This window comes from Aulonocara sp. 'chitande type north' Nkhata Bay, linkage group LG5 (genome assembly GCF_057382095.1).
Source record: "Aulonocara sp. 'chitande type north' Nkhata Bay isolate Kocher_YH1m ecotype deep benthic linkage group LG5, A_spYH_male_GT1.1, whole genome shotgun sequence".
Taxonomy (NCBI): Eukaryota; Metazoa; Chordata; class Actinopteri; order Cichliformes; family Cichlidae; genus Aulonocara; species Aulonocara sp. 'chitande type north' Nkhata Bay.
In genome coordinates this window covers 48,066,503-48,083,973 of record NC_141348.1, presented here as the reverse complement: position 1 = coordinate 48,083,973, position 17,471 = coordinate 48,066,503, and the positions used below count along the sequence as shown (strand labels likewise).

The following is a 17,471-nucleotide window of genomic DNA, read 5'->3' as shown; positions in this document are numbered from 1 at the left end:
TATACATATATATATATATACATATATATGAGCTGGCTCTTTTTAGTGAGCCGAGCCGAAAGAGCCGGTTCTCTAAAAAGAGCTGGAAATCCCATCACTATAGTCTTTAATAGATTTTGATATAATACTGTTCAAACATGATCTCAGATTCCAAAGTGAAAAACATAACATGCTGCAAGTGTGTTGACCAAAAATTATTTTCAAGAACATATATCTTTAAAAATAATTTAAGTATGAAGCTATAGTTTCATAGCAAATATTACATATGTCCAAAATTTTGAATGTAATTTTTTTAAACCCATCAGAAATGATTGTGCAGAAATTGTTCTGAAAATTTGATGATTTGAAATGGAATGACCCTTATGTTAACTGATAATTGCAGTGGTGTGAAAAATAGTTTGCCCCCTTTTGCGTACATTTAATTCAATTCAATTTTGCCTCAAGGTGCTTTGAATTCTAATGTAAACACTCTACAATAATAAAAAGACAACAGAGCAAACCCCACAAATCATATGACCCCCTATGAGCTAGCAACAGGAAGAAACCTCCAGCAGAACCAGGCTCAGGAAGGGACGGTACACATTGTTTAATATGTGCATTGAAGGACATTTCGTGGTCAAAAATGACTCCAAAGTTCCTCACAGTGTCTCTGGAGACCAAGGTAATGCCATCCAGAGTAGATATCTGGTTAGACACCATATTTCCAAGATTTTTAGGCCTGAGTACAATAACCCCAGTTTCATCTGAAATTAGAAGTAAAAAATGAGAGGCCATCCATGTCATTTTGTCTTTAGGCCATTCCTTAGGTTTAACAAATTGGTGTGCGTTATCTGGCTTCATGCATAGATAAACTGCATAGCAGTGAAATAGATGCTACGCCCTGTAATGACATTGCCTAAAATAATCATGTATAAAGTAAACAGAACTAGTCCTAGCACAGAACCCCGTGGAACTCCATAATCAGCCTAAGTGTATGAAGTGGAGTCTGCAAATACATGAACAAATTGGACTCTATGAGATAGATAGGATTCAAACCACTGCAACAGAATCTCTTTAATACCTCCAGCACGATCACAAATTTAAATATTAGAAAAAAATCTTACTAGTAAACACAAGTAAAATATGCTAACCTTTAACCCTAATGCTAAAAAGTGGATTGTAAAGAGCTGAAGCAGTATTTAAAATGTTTTCATTCACATTTGTGAATTTGTTAAGTTGCTATGTTTTATCTAAACGCGTTCATGAGTCACACCTCACATAATGGGGCAACAGTTTGAGGCCTTCACTAAACTACACTCTCACCAAACTCTCTCACACACACAAAGGCCTTTGCTATTACTTGACTACTCTGTATTAACTCTGTATTAGTAGCTGACCTGCTAGACAGATGTATGACATGTGAGACGGTAACCACGTGAGTGCCTCTTCTGTGTTTTCTTGCATATAAATTCATAATATAATATTTTGCCTGTATAACAAATATTACTTCAGTTAAAACTTCATGTTTAGAAATAAACATTGTCTGGATCTTCTTCTATTTACTCTTATGAAATGAGAGTTATATGTGTGAACTTAAAAATATATGCATATAAAATCACTTACAAATCGAGCTTGAGCGAGAATAGAAGATGTTTCTCACAGCAAATTCAAATTCAAATTCAAATTTTTATTTGTCACGTACACAGTCATACACAGTACGATATGTAGTGAAATGCTTGGACAACTGCTCGTGACCTAAAGAAAACAAAAAAGGAAAAGGCTATGAATAAGATAGGAAATAAATATGAAAAATTAAAAAGGGTAAATTTAACTAGGAAGGAATAAAATATAAATTAAGGTTAAAAATGAAATAACTGTACAACACACTGGGAAAGAATAAGATAAAATATATAAATTAAATTGAAAATAAAATAACTGTACAACAAAATACACAATATAGAACTATATAAGAATGTATGAACAAAATACACAAGAAGTATAAATAAATATATACACAATAACAGCAGCGTGATTTAAGTAATGAAGTGAAACCAAAGTCCAGAAAGTCCAGTGTGTGTGTAAGAACTGTATGTGTGGGTCAGTACTGTGTGGTGGTGTGATTGAGAGACCGTATCGCCTGCGGGAAGAAGCTCCTCCTCAGTCTCTCTGTGTTGGTCTTCAGGGAGTGGAATCGCTTTCCTGACCTCAACAGAGAGAACAGTCTGTTGTTGGGATGGCTGAGGTCCTTCACGATCTTCCTGGCCTTGGTCCAGCAGCGCCTGCTGTAGATCGAGTGCAGGTCAGGGAGCTCGGAGCGGATGGTGCGCTCAGCTGACCGCACAACCCTCTGTAGAGCTCGTCTGTCCTGCATGGTGCTGTTCCCGAACCAGGTTAAGATGTTTCCCGTCAGGATGCTCTCTATGGTGCACGAGTAAAAGTTCCTGAGCACCTTGGAGGGCAGTTGGAAGTCTCTCAAGCGTCTGAGGTGGTAGAGACGCTGTCGGGCCTTTTTCACCACGGTGTTGATGTGACAGGACCATGACAGGTCCTGCGTGATGTGAACTCCGAGGTATTTGAAGCTGTCCACTCTCTCCACTGGGCACTCGTTGATGACGGGGGTCTGGTAGTTCCTCTCCTGCTTAGTGCTGAAGTCCACTATCAGCTCCTTTGTCTTACTGACGTTTAGAAGGAGGTTGTTCCTCTGGCACCAGTTCTCCAGATTCCTAATCTCCTTCAGGTAGGCCGTCTCGTTGTTATCAGAGATCAGGCCCACCACGACGGTGTCGTCAGCAAACTTGATGATGGTGGTGGAGCTGGTAGTGGCCACGCAGTCATATGTGTACAGAGAGTACAGCAGGGGGCTCAGAACACACCCCTGGGGGGCTCCAGTGCTGAGAGTGGTGGAGGCTGAGACATGTCCGCCCATCCTTACTGCCTGTGGTCTGCCAGTTAGGAAGTTGGAGATCCACTGACACATAGATGAGCTGAGTCCCAGAAGCTCCAGCTTGGTGGTGAGTGTGGAGGGAATTATGGTGTTAAATGCAGAGCTGTAGTCTATGAAGAGCATTTTAACATAATTCCCCCTTCTAATGTCCAAGTGAGTGAGTGATGTGTGGAGGAGATGAGAGATGGCATCGTCTGTGGAACGATTTGGACGGTAAGCGAACTGTAGTGGGTCCAGTGTGTCTGGTAGTGAAGAAATGATGAAGTCTCTGACCAGGCGTTCAAAACACTTCATCACTACTGAGGTGAGGGCTACAGGGCGATAGCAGACATGTTGAAAATAACAACTGAAGACCAAGGTTAAATTAGCAGCTTCAATTTAGTGTTTAGTCTATGGTGTACCATTTTTCTCCCTTTGTTTTCCCCTATGCCGATAAATGAGTAAGTTTAAAAAAATGATACGGTAGCATGGTGGCAGCACATGGCAGCATGGTAGTTTAGTGGTTAGCATTGTTACCTCACAGCAAGAAAGTCCTGAGTTCAGTTCTAACATCTGTGTGGAGTTTTCATGTTTTCCCTGTGTGTCCCTGTTTTAGTGTTAATTGATTCGAAATTGGAAATAGGGCAACCTTTTGCACTAATGTGAGTGTTGTCTGTCTCTGCGTGTTAGTCCTGTAACAGACTGGTGGCCTGTTCAGGGTGTACCCTGCCCTGAAGACAGCTGGGATAGGCTCCAACGCCCCATGACCCTGAATAGGATGAGAGGATGGATGGACATGGTCCATAAGAAGTGTGATGCATTTAAAATAATGGTCATCATCAATCACCAGAAAATGAGAAAACTAGTTTATGGTAGGCATTACAGTGTAAGACAAAACTATGTAATAAACATATTATCAAAATTATATTTGTAAATTGATTTAAAAGCCATAGATTGTTTTGTGATAATAATATTTATGAGAGGACAAACAATGTCAGTATTAAAGTTTTCTCTGTTATATATTCCCTGAGAAGTGACATGCTGATGAATAACGTCAGGAGTGTGTCTCTGACTTCTGAATCCCAACTGGAAGCTGGTTCCACAGAAGAGGGGCCTGAAAGCTGAAGGCCTTGCCTCCCATTCTACTTTTTACCTCCGTCCACATATGTGGACATCACATTTTGGGTTATTTAGACCAAAATACTCAATTTTGCTCTGCAAGGGCCTGATATACAGGACATTATACTGCTACTGTTCTATCAAAATTTTAAACGAATATCCTCAGATGTGGCTCAGATTTTTTCTTAAAAACAAAAATAAGGTAAAAAAAAAAAATAAAGCTGGTAATTCTTTGTTTTTACATTTCTCCAGCCCCAATCAGCCCAAATATCAAAGAGAAATTAAAAATGCATGCCGTGGAGGTTAAAATACTCCAGGAACCACAAGTAAACCAGCAACCACCATGGTGTTGTTGAAATTTTGTCTCTCATGCCATGAAAACGATTGAAAGTTCAGGTTCGCTTTCATTATACCCTCCTTAGGTCATCAGTCACAACTGAAAAAAAGTATCTGGCAAAAGAAGTGGATTGTAAAGAGCTGTAGTAGAATTTTATTTAAGATTTCATTCATCTAAATTGGTTTGTTCAGTACTGCGTGTAAGCATCAGGATTTATGAAACGTAATGAGCTAAGGCACACGCACTCTGAAGGCTCTCATGAAACCACGTGCACATGCACACACACAACCAGACCCCTTCACTATTACCTGACTAGTACCAGTACTCTATATTAGAAGTGACAATCTACCTGACTTACCAGACCTGTGTGGTATGAGATCATAACCAGGTGAGTGCCTGTTCTTAAATTGTTTGTGTGTAAAGAGATAAAACGATATCATATGATAACGATCTTTTTCATCATTGTGTTCACTTGATGTTTTTTTAAATGTTATCAAGTGTTACAGTATAAATAATATGTGTGCCTTACGAACCGTTGTTTTACTGTTTGCTGTTTTTCTTTCCTTGGCAACAGATTGGTAGGTTAAAAAATGACATTGTGCATAAAAATTAAACATATAACAGAAGGATCATCATCATTACCATTATGATTGGGCTTACAAGAAAAAAAAAAGCATATAATGAATACATATATGTATATTTATTTACTCTTCTGGCTTCTATTTGCTATTTTTCTTATTGAGAATAATGTTTCCAAGATAATCAGCCTTCAGTATTGAAGCTTTCCTATATTAATGTTTTATGTTATATGAACCTGAAATGCTGATGAATAAAGTGTCCAGTTTTTAGAAAACTTTTCAGACGTCTCAAGAACCGTTCAAATGCTGGTATGAATTCGACAACAGCGGTGTATCAGGACTCCTTAAGCACAGCCATCATCAAGAATCTGGTTACCGTGGGTCTCTCTGTCTCCATCATTTACATCAACAGCAGCTTGGTGCACACATTCAAAAAACATGAGGTCTGTATTTTATTCATTCCTGATATTCATTTTGTATAATTCAATATGTTTGGGATGTATGTGGGACATCGTATAATGTGATTTATTTCATGCATATTCTCAGGTGATCATCTGTAATGTACCTATAAGTCTAAACTATCCTGTCCTTCTCTTCAGGTTTTCAACACAAATCCTCGTTACATCCTGTACATTCATCTGGTAATCATTGATATCCTGCTGCTCATAATATTCACCCTCCTTCAAGTCCTCAGCTACATCATTTTCACTCTTCCTGTTCCATTTTGCATCATTTTATTGTTGATTTCCATAATTTGTAGCCTGAACACTCCACTGACCCTTGCTGTGATGGCAGTAGAGTGTCATGTTGCCATATGCTTCCCTCTCCAGCACTCACAGATCTGTACAGTCAAAAATGTAACCGTTGTGATCACAGTGATATGGGTGCTAAGTTCACTTACAATTCTGCCAGATTTATTCACCATCCTGGCCACAGAATCCAGAGATTTCTTTCATTCAAGAGTTTTCTGCCTTAGAGAAACTGTTTTCAGACTTCCTGAATTAGAAAAGAAGAGAACTATATCCAACATTGTATTTCTGGTTATTGTTTGGCTCACCCTTGTCTACACATATTTCAGAATCCTTTTCGCTGCACAGGCAGCTGCTGCAAACGCCAGGAAAGCAAGAAACACTGTACTGCTGCACGGCTTCCAGCTGCTGCTGTGCATGCTCACCTACGTGTATGATTTGCTGCTGAATGGTTTGACAAAGTTGTTCCCAAAAGGAGTCCTGACTATTCGCTACACAATCTCAGTATTCGTTCACGTTCTGCCTCGACTTGTTAGTCCACTTGTTTATGGGATACGAGACAAGGCATTCAGAAGATATCTGAGAAAATATCTGTTCTACTCACCAAATGCTAATGTTAACAAAAGTTAAAAACAATGCCATCAGCGCTTTTAATTTAAAATACTGAGATTGAGTAGTCTTTGTTTATCTTATTCTATTGTCCTTTTTTGTTTGCATATCTTTCTAATCTAATGTCACATTGAATGTGTCGAACAGTAACTTTCACTATATGGCAATTTTATAAGACACGATTTTATAAGACACTTTAGTGTTCGGAAAGACAAAAACTGCAGAATTCAACCAGAGAGCTGAAAATATGGACGGAAATAAAACTGGACAAAATGAAAGCAAAGTTAATAAAGATGGAAGAAAATGTTGCACAAAAAGGCAAAACAAAAGCCATCAACATAAGAAGTAGATATTACCAAAAGAACCAATGCAAAAAGAGTAAGTATAACTAAATAATACAGAAAAATATTTTAAATATATACATTTTTAGGAGCAATGTGAAGGAACCCAAGAGCTCTAAAACAGTCAGAAGTGCCCACCAGAAGATGTCAGTAGAGCCCAGCCAGGATTTTTCAAGCCAATATTTGGTGACTTAAAAAATGGTAAAACTTTATTTCAGAGTCTTTCCTGACATTTCTTATGTGCAGTTATTTATCATATTATCTATATTTAAACGAGTTGAATGCAGTGATTTTTCCTTGATAAAATAAGATCCAAAATACATTCTTCTGAGTTTAAGAGTTTCTCTTTAATTAACTAATACATTCCAGGTGATATTTTTAAATGACTTAATGCATTAAGGTAAAAACACTAAGGTTTACAGAATGGAAAGTTCTTCAGCATTAGTGTGGTGCTCATAAAAATAGCAGCATGTTGATCGATGCTGATGACACCTACCTTAATGTGCTATTACATTCTTTTATTGAGAAGTGCATGATCTGTAGTCTGCTTTATTTCTTGTCAGAGTCATAGTACTTATGTAAATGTGTTGTTTCTTATTAGAGATCAACTAAAGCCATCTTCTTCTAAAACCATCTTCAGTCTTTTGTAGATGAGGCTTTTTAAAACCAAAACCAACCATTTTTCATTATTCATGTACAAATGATCCTCATTATTTATGTCTTTGCCATAGTCCATCCTGGGCCCTATACTACAAAGACAGTTTAAGGAGCTGGGAAAGAAAAGCATCCGGACTTCTGTAAGTTTCTTGAAGACGTTTCATCCAAGAAGTGTATTCAGTTCTAAGAGCAATCCCAGAGGCCCAGATTTTTAAGGGCTATTGGGAGTTTCCTTAAGAGGGTCCTGAACCCCCTATTGATCCTCTGCCAAATCCCAAGAGCCTAGGTTTGAAAACATGTGTGGGTCACAATCAGCCAAGGTTTCAGGTGAACCCATTGTGAAACATAGCCCCACCCTATCGAGTGACTTACTGAGATCAAATGGCCCAGGATGTGAGTGGGCATTAAGGCATTTGGGCCATTCTCAAAATTGGATTATAGATGGCAGAGAGTTGGTGTTGGAAGGCACACCTCTTTTCAAAGATAGTCATTCACAGTGGACATAGATGGGCTTTCCCTGCATGTGTGTGTTCCTCCTTTTTCCCTTCTGCCACAGTCCCAGAGGGAACAGTCCTGATTACTCCAATTTTGTGTTCCAGAGGGTAGTGGAAGTCAAAGAGTAGGTTCTGGTCCATGTGTGTGAACGACTTAAAGATCCAGACACTTTTCTTTTTAAGCTCCTTAAACTATGATGACCTGGATGACTGAGAACCTTCACAAACATATAAAGAGAGTTCAACATACCAAGAGTTTCCCCTCCATGTTCACATGAAAGACGTGGTCTTTCAGCATCTAACCAACCTAAATCCCAGCCCTGGCAGATCACCATGTACTAAATAGAAGTGAAGTAGTTACAGAATTGAAAAGGGGAGGAAGGGAGGGAGGTGCATGTAAACGAGAATGATAGCTTGCAGAACTGGGAGAACCTATACAGATGAAAGCCAGAAGGAGCGTGTTTGGAGGCGTGGTCCTGCTCCTGAAATTCCGATCCATAATCTCCAATTGTCTCAAGGGGCTCTATGTTTTAAGGTATAGACCAGGGGTCCCCAATCCCAGTCCACAAGGGCCGGTGTCCCTGCAGGTTTTAGATCTCACCCAGGGTCAACACACCTGAATCACATGATTAGTTCATTACCAGGCCTCTGGAGAACTTCAAGACGTGTCGAGAAGGTAATTTATCCATTTAAATCAGCTGTGGTGCATCAAGGACACATCTAAAACCTGCAGGGACACTGGCCCTCATGGACTGGAATTGGGGACCCCTGGTATAGACCCTACAATACAGCAAAAACAGGGAAAACCCCAACAATCAGATGACCCCCTATGAGCAAGCAATCTGGCAACAGTGGGAAGGTAAATAGTGCATAAACACAGTGAATTAAAAAAAATAAAAGAAGATGACGAATAGGTGACGAATTATGAATTTAGGACCCGTTTTAAAGTCCTTTTATTGGTTTTTAAACCTCTAAATGGTCTGGCACCTGTTTATTTGTCTGACTTGTTGAAGCCCCACGTCCCCACTCGTTCCCTTCGGTCAGCTGAGCAGTTGCTGCTTTCGGCCCCAAAGTCACGGCTGAAACTTGGAGGAGACCGAACGTTCTCTGTTGCAGCGCCGAAGCTTTGGAATAACCTTCCTCTCCATGTTAGACAGGCTACATCAGTGCCAGTTTTAAGTCTTTATTAAAAACCTATTTTTATTCCCTGGCTTTTAACTCTGTGGGTAACTGACTTTTTTTTTTTATTGCTATTTCTGGTTTTATTACTATGTGCATATTAGTATTGTACAGCACTTTGGTCTACCAGGTGTGTTTTTAAAGTGCTATATAAATAAATGATGATGATGATGTTTTTGAAAACATTTGTCTCATGGCATGAGGATTCAGGTAAAAGAGTACAAAACCACAAATATATCTAATAACGTTAAATCAGTAACAATTTGCACAGTGACACTGCACCAGTGGCATAAACATGCAAAGTCCAGTTTAATGACTCTGATTAGCAGACATGCCTGTTAAGATTTTTTTTTTTTAAACAGGAGAAAAAGAAAATATTGTCACCCAACATACCGTGTTTATAAAGGGAGAAACTCCACACCAGGAATGAAACCTTTTTTTAAAGCAGACTGTAAAACTGTCCTTTCAGGAAGTTGAAGTGAGAGTCTGTGGGGATCAACTCATTTTTGATGTGGCTCCAGTTTTTTGTTTTTTCTTCTGTGTTGAATTTTTTTCTTCATCCTGGAACTTTTTGTGCACCAGAAGTGGGCAAATATGCAAAATAATGATGCAACCAAACAGACTAAACAACCAATCACTGCATATAACATCATTTGGGATTATCCAATCTAACTCCAAACCTCTTGGCGAGATGGAGGAAGCCGGCGTGCAAACACTGGCATCTATATAAATTCCTTGCACTCCCTACAATCTAATAGAGCATGTTGTTTGTGAGGGTAAGTACAATCTTTATTTAGTGTGTACTGTTACTGCATTACTGGACTGGAAATACTTTGCAGACTATAAATTACTGTGTTGTTGTTTGATATCCTTTTTTGCTGTTTGCCATATTTGTTATATAATTTTAACTTTTTCTGGGGTTTTAATTTTAGATTTTTAGATTACAAGTGTTGTCTTAGCAGTTTTATTGCAGCAAACACTAAAGTGAAGACGTGTAATGAATGCAGTTTCCTGTAGTAACTTGTTTGGTGGAGGTTTGATTTTAACAAAGAAAGTAAAGAACATGTGAGCAGTTGTGATTTGATAAAGTTTCAAGCTGTGTTTGAAACATCGAGTGTCTTTCACAGATCAATGCGCTGTACAGTAACAGCTCTTTTACTCATGAATGTTTGAACCTTTTCAATGCCACACAGTAACCTCCAACACCATCTCTCTGTGTGTGTGTGTGTGTGTGTGTGTGTGTGTGTGTGTGTGTGTGTGTGTGTGTGTGTGTGTGTGTGTGTCATTTCAGACTGGGAGGATTTGTCATGTCAGACATGAATTTGTCTTCAGTCAATTTCTCTTGCACTCTAACCTCGTATGAGGAGAATCCCCTCCTGACCAACTACATAGTAGCTGCAGCCCTCTGCATCACCATTAATTACATCAATGGCACCCTGATCCACACCTTCAGAAAATATCAGGTATAAACTCGTACATTGTTGTACAAATCATGAAAAAAGAGTAGTTTATCACTCTCACTGTGATTCATTTTCAGATTTTTCTATGTAAAAAACGACATTAGGAAATATTGATACAGTGTGCTTCTCTGCAAATAGTGTATTTTTATGCATCAAGGCATGCCTTTAAATCTAGTCTTTTACTCCGAATTATTGAAATAAAATAAAAATCATCTGCTTCTGGAAAACATGGAAGCTTTCTTTAAAGGTGTAAAATTTCAGGAAAATGTGATTAAATCAATATTAAGTAGTTCGAATAGTTAAAAATCCTTATTGTAATACTTTGTGTCAGTTATTGCTAACCGTAGAGTCTGCTTTCAGTACCATGGAGTGAAAATCTTTTCTTGCCCATTTGCAGAAACATCAAATTGCTTTAAAAGGAATCCTGTTTCCCTCACATGTGTGGATTCACTGTTTTTACTCTACAGATCTTACATTCAAACCCTCGTTACATTCTCTTCATCCACCTGGTGATCAATGACATGATGTTGCTTTTCCTGTCAACTCTTCTCCTCATCATCAGTTACGCCCTGCGCATCTTCTTCGTGCCTTACTGCATCATCCTGCTGATCATTTCCATCATCGTCTCCCACAACTCCCCATTAAATCTGGCTGGCATGGCAATCGAGTGTTACATCGCCGTCTGCATGCCTCTCCGTCACGGGCAGATCTGTACAGTCAAGAAAACCTACATTCTGATTGGTTTGATCTGGGCTGCCAGTGCACTCTCTATCCTCCCTGACCTGTTCATCCTCCTGGCTACAGAGCCTCTGCAGTTCTTTCACTCTAAAGTGAGATGCATTAGAGATTTCGTGTTCAGAAGCACATACAGCCAGAACAAGAGGGACGCTTCACACATTGTTTGTCTTGTCGTGGTCTGGCTCACACTCATATACACCTACGCTAGGATTATATTTGCAGCCAAGGGACTAACCGGTGACATCAAAAAAGCCAGAAACACTATTCTTCTTCATGGTTTTCAGGTGCTGCTACTTATGCTGAATTATCTGAGGAACATTTTTGAACGGAGCTTGTTTTTTTTATTCCCAAACCGGGAAAGTCAAATACGATTTGCTTCCTTTGTCATTGTCCAGATCATACCACGGTTTATAAGTCCCATCGTTTATGGACTGCGAGACCAGACGTTCAGGAAATATGTGAGAAGGTACCTCGTTTGCCGTGAGAGAGGAATCACCCACCCAGAAAACACCACTACTAAAAAGGCCTCACTTAATGTTACATCTGCAACAGTATAAAACTTTATTATTAACTTAATTTGTGTTTTTTATGCTGCAAATAAATAAATAAATACTATTGCTTGATTTTATAAAGCATATTTCTTTTTTCCGGGGGGGGGCTTATAATTATTCAATGAAAAGAAAATATCCACTGGGATTAGTCAAGAAATTATGAAACATTTTTATAAATTCCATGTTAATGTGCAATGAAAACACTAAAAGTAAAGCAGAAAATACTCACCACCAGCCTTCAATGATCAGAGGTTAGTTTGGGGTTTACTGTGCATCATGCTTTGGTAATAAATAATAAATAAAGTCCTCTTAGGTCAGAATATGCTTCATTTTCTTCTCTTCTTCTTGGCCTTTTTATCTTAAAAATTAAGGATAATGAAAATTGCTGTGACTGATTCATATATTTTTAAGAAACTGTGACAAAGAGCATTCATGCTTCAGACTTGGCCTTTGTTGGGGGATTATACATGACTGGTCCCTTTACAGCAGGGGTGGGCAACTCCAGGCCTCGAGGGCCGTGTCCTGCAGGTTTCAGATCTCACACTGGGTCAACACACCTGAATCAAATGATTAGTTCATTACCAGGCCTCAGGAGAACTTCAAGAAATGTTGAAGAGGTAATTTAACCATTTAAATCAGCTGTGGTGGATCAAGGACACATCTAAAACCTGCAGGGACACCGGCCCTCATGGACTGGGATTGGGGACCCCTGGTATAGACCCTACAATACAGCAAAAACAGGGAAAACCCCAACAATCAGATGACCCCCTATGAGCAAGCAATCTGGCAACAGTGGGAAGGTAAATAGTGCATAAACACAGTGAATTAAAAAAAACTAAAGAAGATGAGTGGATGAGAAACTGAGTGCACTGTAAACAACGGTGCTGATTTGTGATTTGATACTAAGTGGTTTGACAAGGTTGTTCCCAAAATGAGTGCTGACTGTTCGCTACACAATCTCGGTGCTCGTTCACATTCTGGCTCGACTCGTCAGTTTATGGCATACAGGACAAGACATTCAGAAAGTACTTGAAAAGATACCAGCGTTATACACCAAAGCCTGACTCTGATAATTAACACCAAAACAACATCACTAGCTTTATTCTGTTTTAAAGACTGAGGTTCATCAGTCTTTCTTCATCTAATTATTGTTTTCTTCTGGATCCACCCAAACAGAAACAGCTTTAGGTGTAGCACATCTTCTTTTGAAATTTGTGTTTTTTGCCAGAAATATGTTTGTATGTTTCTAAACTGCCAATTACAGTAAACTAAAACCAACCAACCATTTCTGATCATCATTCATGTTCAAATGACGCTCATTTATGTCCTAACCAAATAAAGCCTTGCAGGCTCTTTATGTGCTTTGTTCTGAAGAGTGAAGGCAGATCAAATTTCTCCTACAGGTATGTCAAATGCACACTTATCCTGAGGTCGGGAAATGTTTTGATAGTAACGCATTTTGTAACACGTTTTGGTTTTTTATGCCACCAAAACATATTTATTGATGATAATAATAGAAATAATAATAATAATAATAATAATAATAATAATAATAATAATAATGATCTGAAATATAAAAAGGTTTTTATGTCCACACAAGACATCATGATAAAGAAAAACACCTTCACAGTTATCAAAAATCTCAATCTGAGAGCTTCAGGAGACTTGAAACAAAAGTTACTCAGCAACATGAAAACCAAACAAAAAGAGAGGCAACAAAGGAACCAGCAGCTCAGCTCGTAACTCGCACCTACTGTAATCAGTGGAACCTGTAAAAGTTTAGATAAAGCTAAATCAGCTGACATCCAGACCAAGGTACAAAATTATTTTCTCTTGTCTATTTTTTCCCCAAATCCCATAAGAACTGCAAGTTTTTTACTTTCACCTGAAAACCCACTGCATGTGGGGAAGAAACAAAACGAATAAGAATTTAAAAGAAAGTATAAGTTTAAGACATTAAGACCTAAAAAACACTCAATGATGAGCAAAACTGAAAACACCTCATAGGTGACGAATTATGAATTTAGGACCCGTTTTAAAGTCCTTTTATTGGTTTTTAAACCTCTAAATGGTCTGGCACCTGTTTATTTGTCTGACTTGTTGAAGCCCCACGTCCCCACTCGTTCCCTTCGGTCAGCTGAGCAGTTGCTGCTTTCGGCCCCAAAGTCACGGCTGAAACTTGGAGGAGACCGAACGTTCTCTGTTGCAGCGCCGAAGCTTTGGAATAACCTTCCTCTCCATGTTAGACAGGCTACATCAGTGCCAGTTTTAAGTCTTTATTAAAAACCTATTTTTATTCCCTGGCTTTTAACTCTGTGGGTAACTGACTTTTTAAATTTTTTTTATTGCTATTTCTGGTTTTATTACTATGTGCATATTAGTATTGTACAGCACTTTGGTCTACCAGGTGTGTTTTTAAAGTGCTATATAAATAAATGATGATGATGATGTTTTTGAAAACATTTGTCTCATGGCATGAGGATTCAGGTAAAAGAGTACAAAACCACAAATATATCTAATAACGTTAAATCAGTAACAATTTGCACAGTGACACTGCACCAGTGGCATAAACATGCAAAGTCCAGTTTAATGACTCTGATTAGCAGACATGCCTGTTAAGATTTTTTTTTTTTAAACAGGAGAAAAAGAAAATATTGTCACCCAACATACCGTGTTTATAAAGGGAGAAACTCCACACCAGGAATGAAACCTTTTTTTAAAGCAGACTGTAAAACTGTCCTTTCAGGAAGTTGAAGTGAGAGTCTGTGGGGATCAACTCATTTTTGATGTGGCTCCAGTTTTTTGTTTTTTCTTCTGTGTTGAATTTTTTTCTTCATCCTGGAACTTTTTGTGCACCAGAAGTGGGCAAATATGCAAAATAATGATGCAACCAAACAGACTAAACAACCAATCACTGCATATAACATCATTTGGGATTATCCAATCTAACTCCAAACCTCTTGGCGAGATGGAGGAAGCCGGCGTGCAAACACTGGCATCTATATAAATTCCTTGCACTCCCTACAATCTAATAGAGCATGTTGTTTGTGAGGGTAAGTACAATCTTTATTTAGTGTGTACTGTTACTGCATTACTGGACTGGAAATACTTTGCAGACTATAAATTACTGTGTTGTTGTTTGATATCCTTTTTTGCTGTTTGCCATATTTGTTATATAATTTTAACTTTTTCTGGGGTTTTAATTTTAGATTTTTAGATTACAAGTGTTGTCTTAGCAGTTTTATTGCAGCAAACACTAAAGTGAAGACGTGTAATGAATGCAGTTTCCTGTAGTAACTTGTTTGGTGGAGGTTTGATTTTAACAAAGAAAGTAAAGAACATGTGAGCAGTTGTGATTTGATAAAGTTTCAAGCTGTGTTTGAAACATCGAATGTCTTTCACAGATCAATGCGCTGTACAGTAACAGCTCTTTTACTCATGAATGTTTGAGCCTTTTCAATGCCACACAGTAACCTCCAACACCATCTCTCTGTGTGTGTGTGTGTGTGTGTGTGTGTGTGTGTGTGTGTGTGTGTGTGTGTGTGTGTGTGTGTGTGTGTGTGTCATTTCAGACTGGGAGGATTTGTCGTGTCAGACATGAATTTGTCTTCAGTCAATTTCTCTTCCACTCTAACCTCGTATGAGGAGAATCCCCTCCTGACCAACTACATAGTAGCTGCAGCCCTCTGCATCACCATTAATTACATCAATGGCACCCTGATCCACACCTTCAGAAAATATCAGGTATAAACTCGTACATTGTTGTACAAATCATGAAAAATTGTGATTGTTATTACTGCAGCACAGGGCAGATCTTAGATGCAAACCCTTTCTGACTTTGTTTTGTTCTGCTTAAAGAAACGGATGCAGAGTTTTACCTGTTTTGAGTTTAATCTAATGGCAAAGCTCGTTCTTCTTTTTGTTTAAAAGGATGAAGATCAGTATTTGCTGCCTGACTGCATATGTACAGTAGTATTTTGTATTATATATTTATGCGTTCATGTTTTTGGTGTGCTGGTTTTGCTCTGAATCTTAAGCGATACATGAAAAAAGAGTAGTTTATCACTCTCACTGTGATTCATTTTCAGATTTTTCTATGTAAAAAACGACATTAGGAAATATTGATACAGTGTGCATCTCTGCAAATAGTGTATTTTTATGCATCAAGGCATGCCTTTAAATCTAGTCTTTTACTCCGAATTATTGAAATAAAATAAAAATCATCTGCTTCTGGAAAACATGGAAGCTTTCTTTAAAGGTGTAAAATTTCAGGAAAATGTGATTAAATCAATATTAAGTAGTTCGAATAGTTAAAAATCCTTATTGTAATACTTTGTGTCAGTTATTGCTAACCGTAGAGTCTGCTTTCAGTACCATGTAGTGAAAATCTTTTCTTGCCCATTTGCAGAAACATCAAATTGCTTTAAAAGGAATCCTGTTTCCCTCACATGTGTGGATTCACTGTTTTTACTCTACAGATCTTACATTCAAACCCTCGTTACATTCTCTTCATCCACCTGGTGATCAATGACATGATGTGGCTTTTCCTGTCAACTCTTCTCCTCATCATCAGTTACGCCCTGCGCATCTTCTTCGTGCCTTACTGCATCATCCTGCTGATCATTTCCATCATCGTCACCCACAACTCCCCATTAAATCTGGCTGGCATGTCAATCTTGTGTTACATCGCCGTCTGCATGCCTCTCCGTCACGGGCAGATCTGTACAGTCAAGAAAACCTACATTCTGATTGGTTTGATCTGGGCTGCCAGTGCACTCTCTATCCTCCCTGACCTGTTCATCCTCCTGGCTACAGAGCCTCTGCAGTTCTTTCACTCTAAAGTGAGATGCGTTAGAGATTTCGTGTTCAGAAGCACATACAGCCAGAACAAGAGGGACGCTTCACACATTGTTTGTCTTGTCGTGGTCTGGCTCACACTCATATACACCTACGCTAGGATTATATTTGCAGCCAAGGGACTAACCGGTGACATCAAAAAAGCCAGAAACACTATTCTTCTTCATGGTTTTCAGGTGCTGCTACTTATGCTGAATTATGTGAGGCCCATTTTTGAACAGAGCTTGTTTTTTTTATTCCCAAACCGGGAAAGTCAAATACGATTTGCTTCCTTTGTCATTGTCCAGATCATACCACGGTTTATAAGTCCCATCGTTTATGGACTGCGAGACCAGACGTTCAGGAAATATGTGAGAAGGTACCTCGTTTGCCGTGAGAGAGGAATCACCCACCCAGAAAACACCACTACTAAAAAGGCCTCACTTAATGTTACATCTGTGTGACGCCCACAAGTGTATGGTCACTATTGTAATTTTTTTGTGAATTGTTTTTGATGTAAAAGACCTGATTTTATGGTGGTATTGCACTTTTCATTTAGAGTTTTGGACAATGTAATTGCGTGGCATTGCCACAAGGGAGAGATAGGGGTGAGTGCGATAGGCCGTTGCAACGCGTCTTGGCCTCAGACGAGGAAGAGCCTGCAGACCAAAAGCAACTGATGTCTCCTGTCTCTGCTTTTCTGTTAAAAAAAACAGTTTAAAAACAGACCCCATCGAAGGCCTGTAACATAATTTTGGTGGCCCGTACAGGGATCAGCATGCTACGAGGGTGACTGCTGATTCTTTAATCAATGAACCAGAGACAGCCATCACAGGGCAGGCGTGTTGGAACAGCAGACGTGCAACTGAGGCAGCAGAGGGACCTGTGTCGAGGAGGGGAACCCCTGCTGGAGAGGTGACG

The 17,471-nt window shown here is 38.9% G+C and overlaps 3 protein-coding genes across 3 annotated transcripts; all 3 read left to right on the top strand.

The window, feature by feature from the left end:
* Window positions 1-5,247: 5,247 nt before the first annotated feature.
* LOC147331594 (odorant receptor 131-2-like) lies at window positions 5,248-6,315 on the top strand. The gene is made up of 2 exons (XM_086294119.1): window positions 5,248-5,379; window positions 5,536-6,315. Exons 1-2 carry the CDS (start codon window positions 5,248-5,250, stop codon window positions 6,313-6,315), a joined length of 912 nt encoding a protein of 303 aa, XP_086150245.1.
* Window positions 6,316-10,862: 4,547 nt separating this feature from the next.
* On the top strand, window positions 10,863-11,720 carry LOC147331593 (odorant receptor 131-2-like). The gene has a single exon (XM_086294392.1). The coding sequence runs from the start codon at window positions 10,863-10,865 to the stop codon at window positions 11,718-11,720; it is 858 nt and encodes a 285-aa protein (XP_086150518.1).
* Window positions 11,721-15,311: 3,591 nt separating this feature from the next.
* Window positions 15,312-17,014, top strand: LOC147331592 (odorant receptor 131-2-like). The gene is made up of 2 exons (XM_086294118.1): window positions 15,312-15,458; window positions 16,193-17,014. Exons 1-2 carry the CDS (start codon window positions 15,312-15,314, stop codon window positions 17,012-17,014), a joined length of 969 nt encoding a protein of 322 aa, XP_086150244.1.
* Window positions 17,015-17,471: the final 457 nt, after the last annotated feature.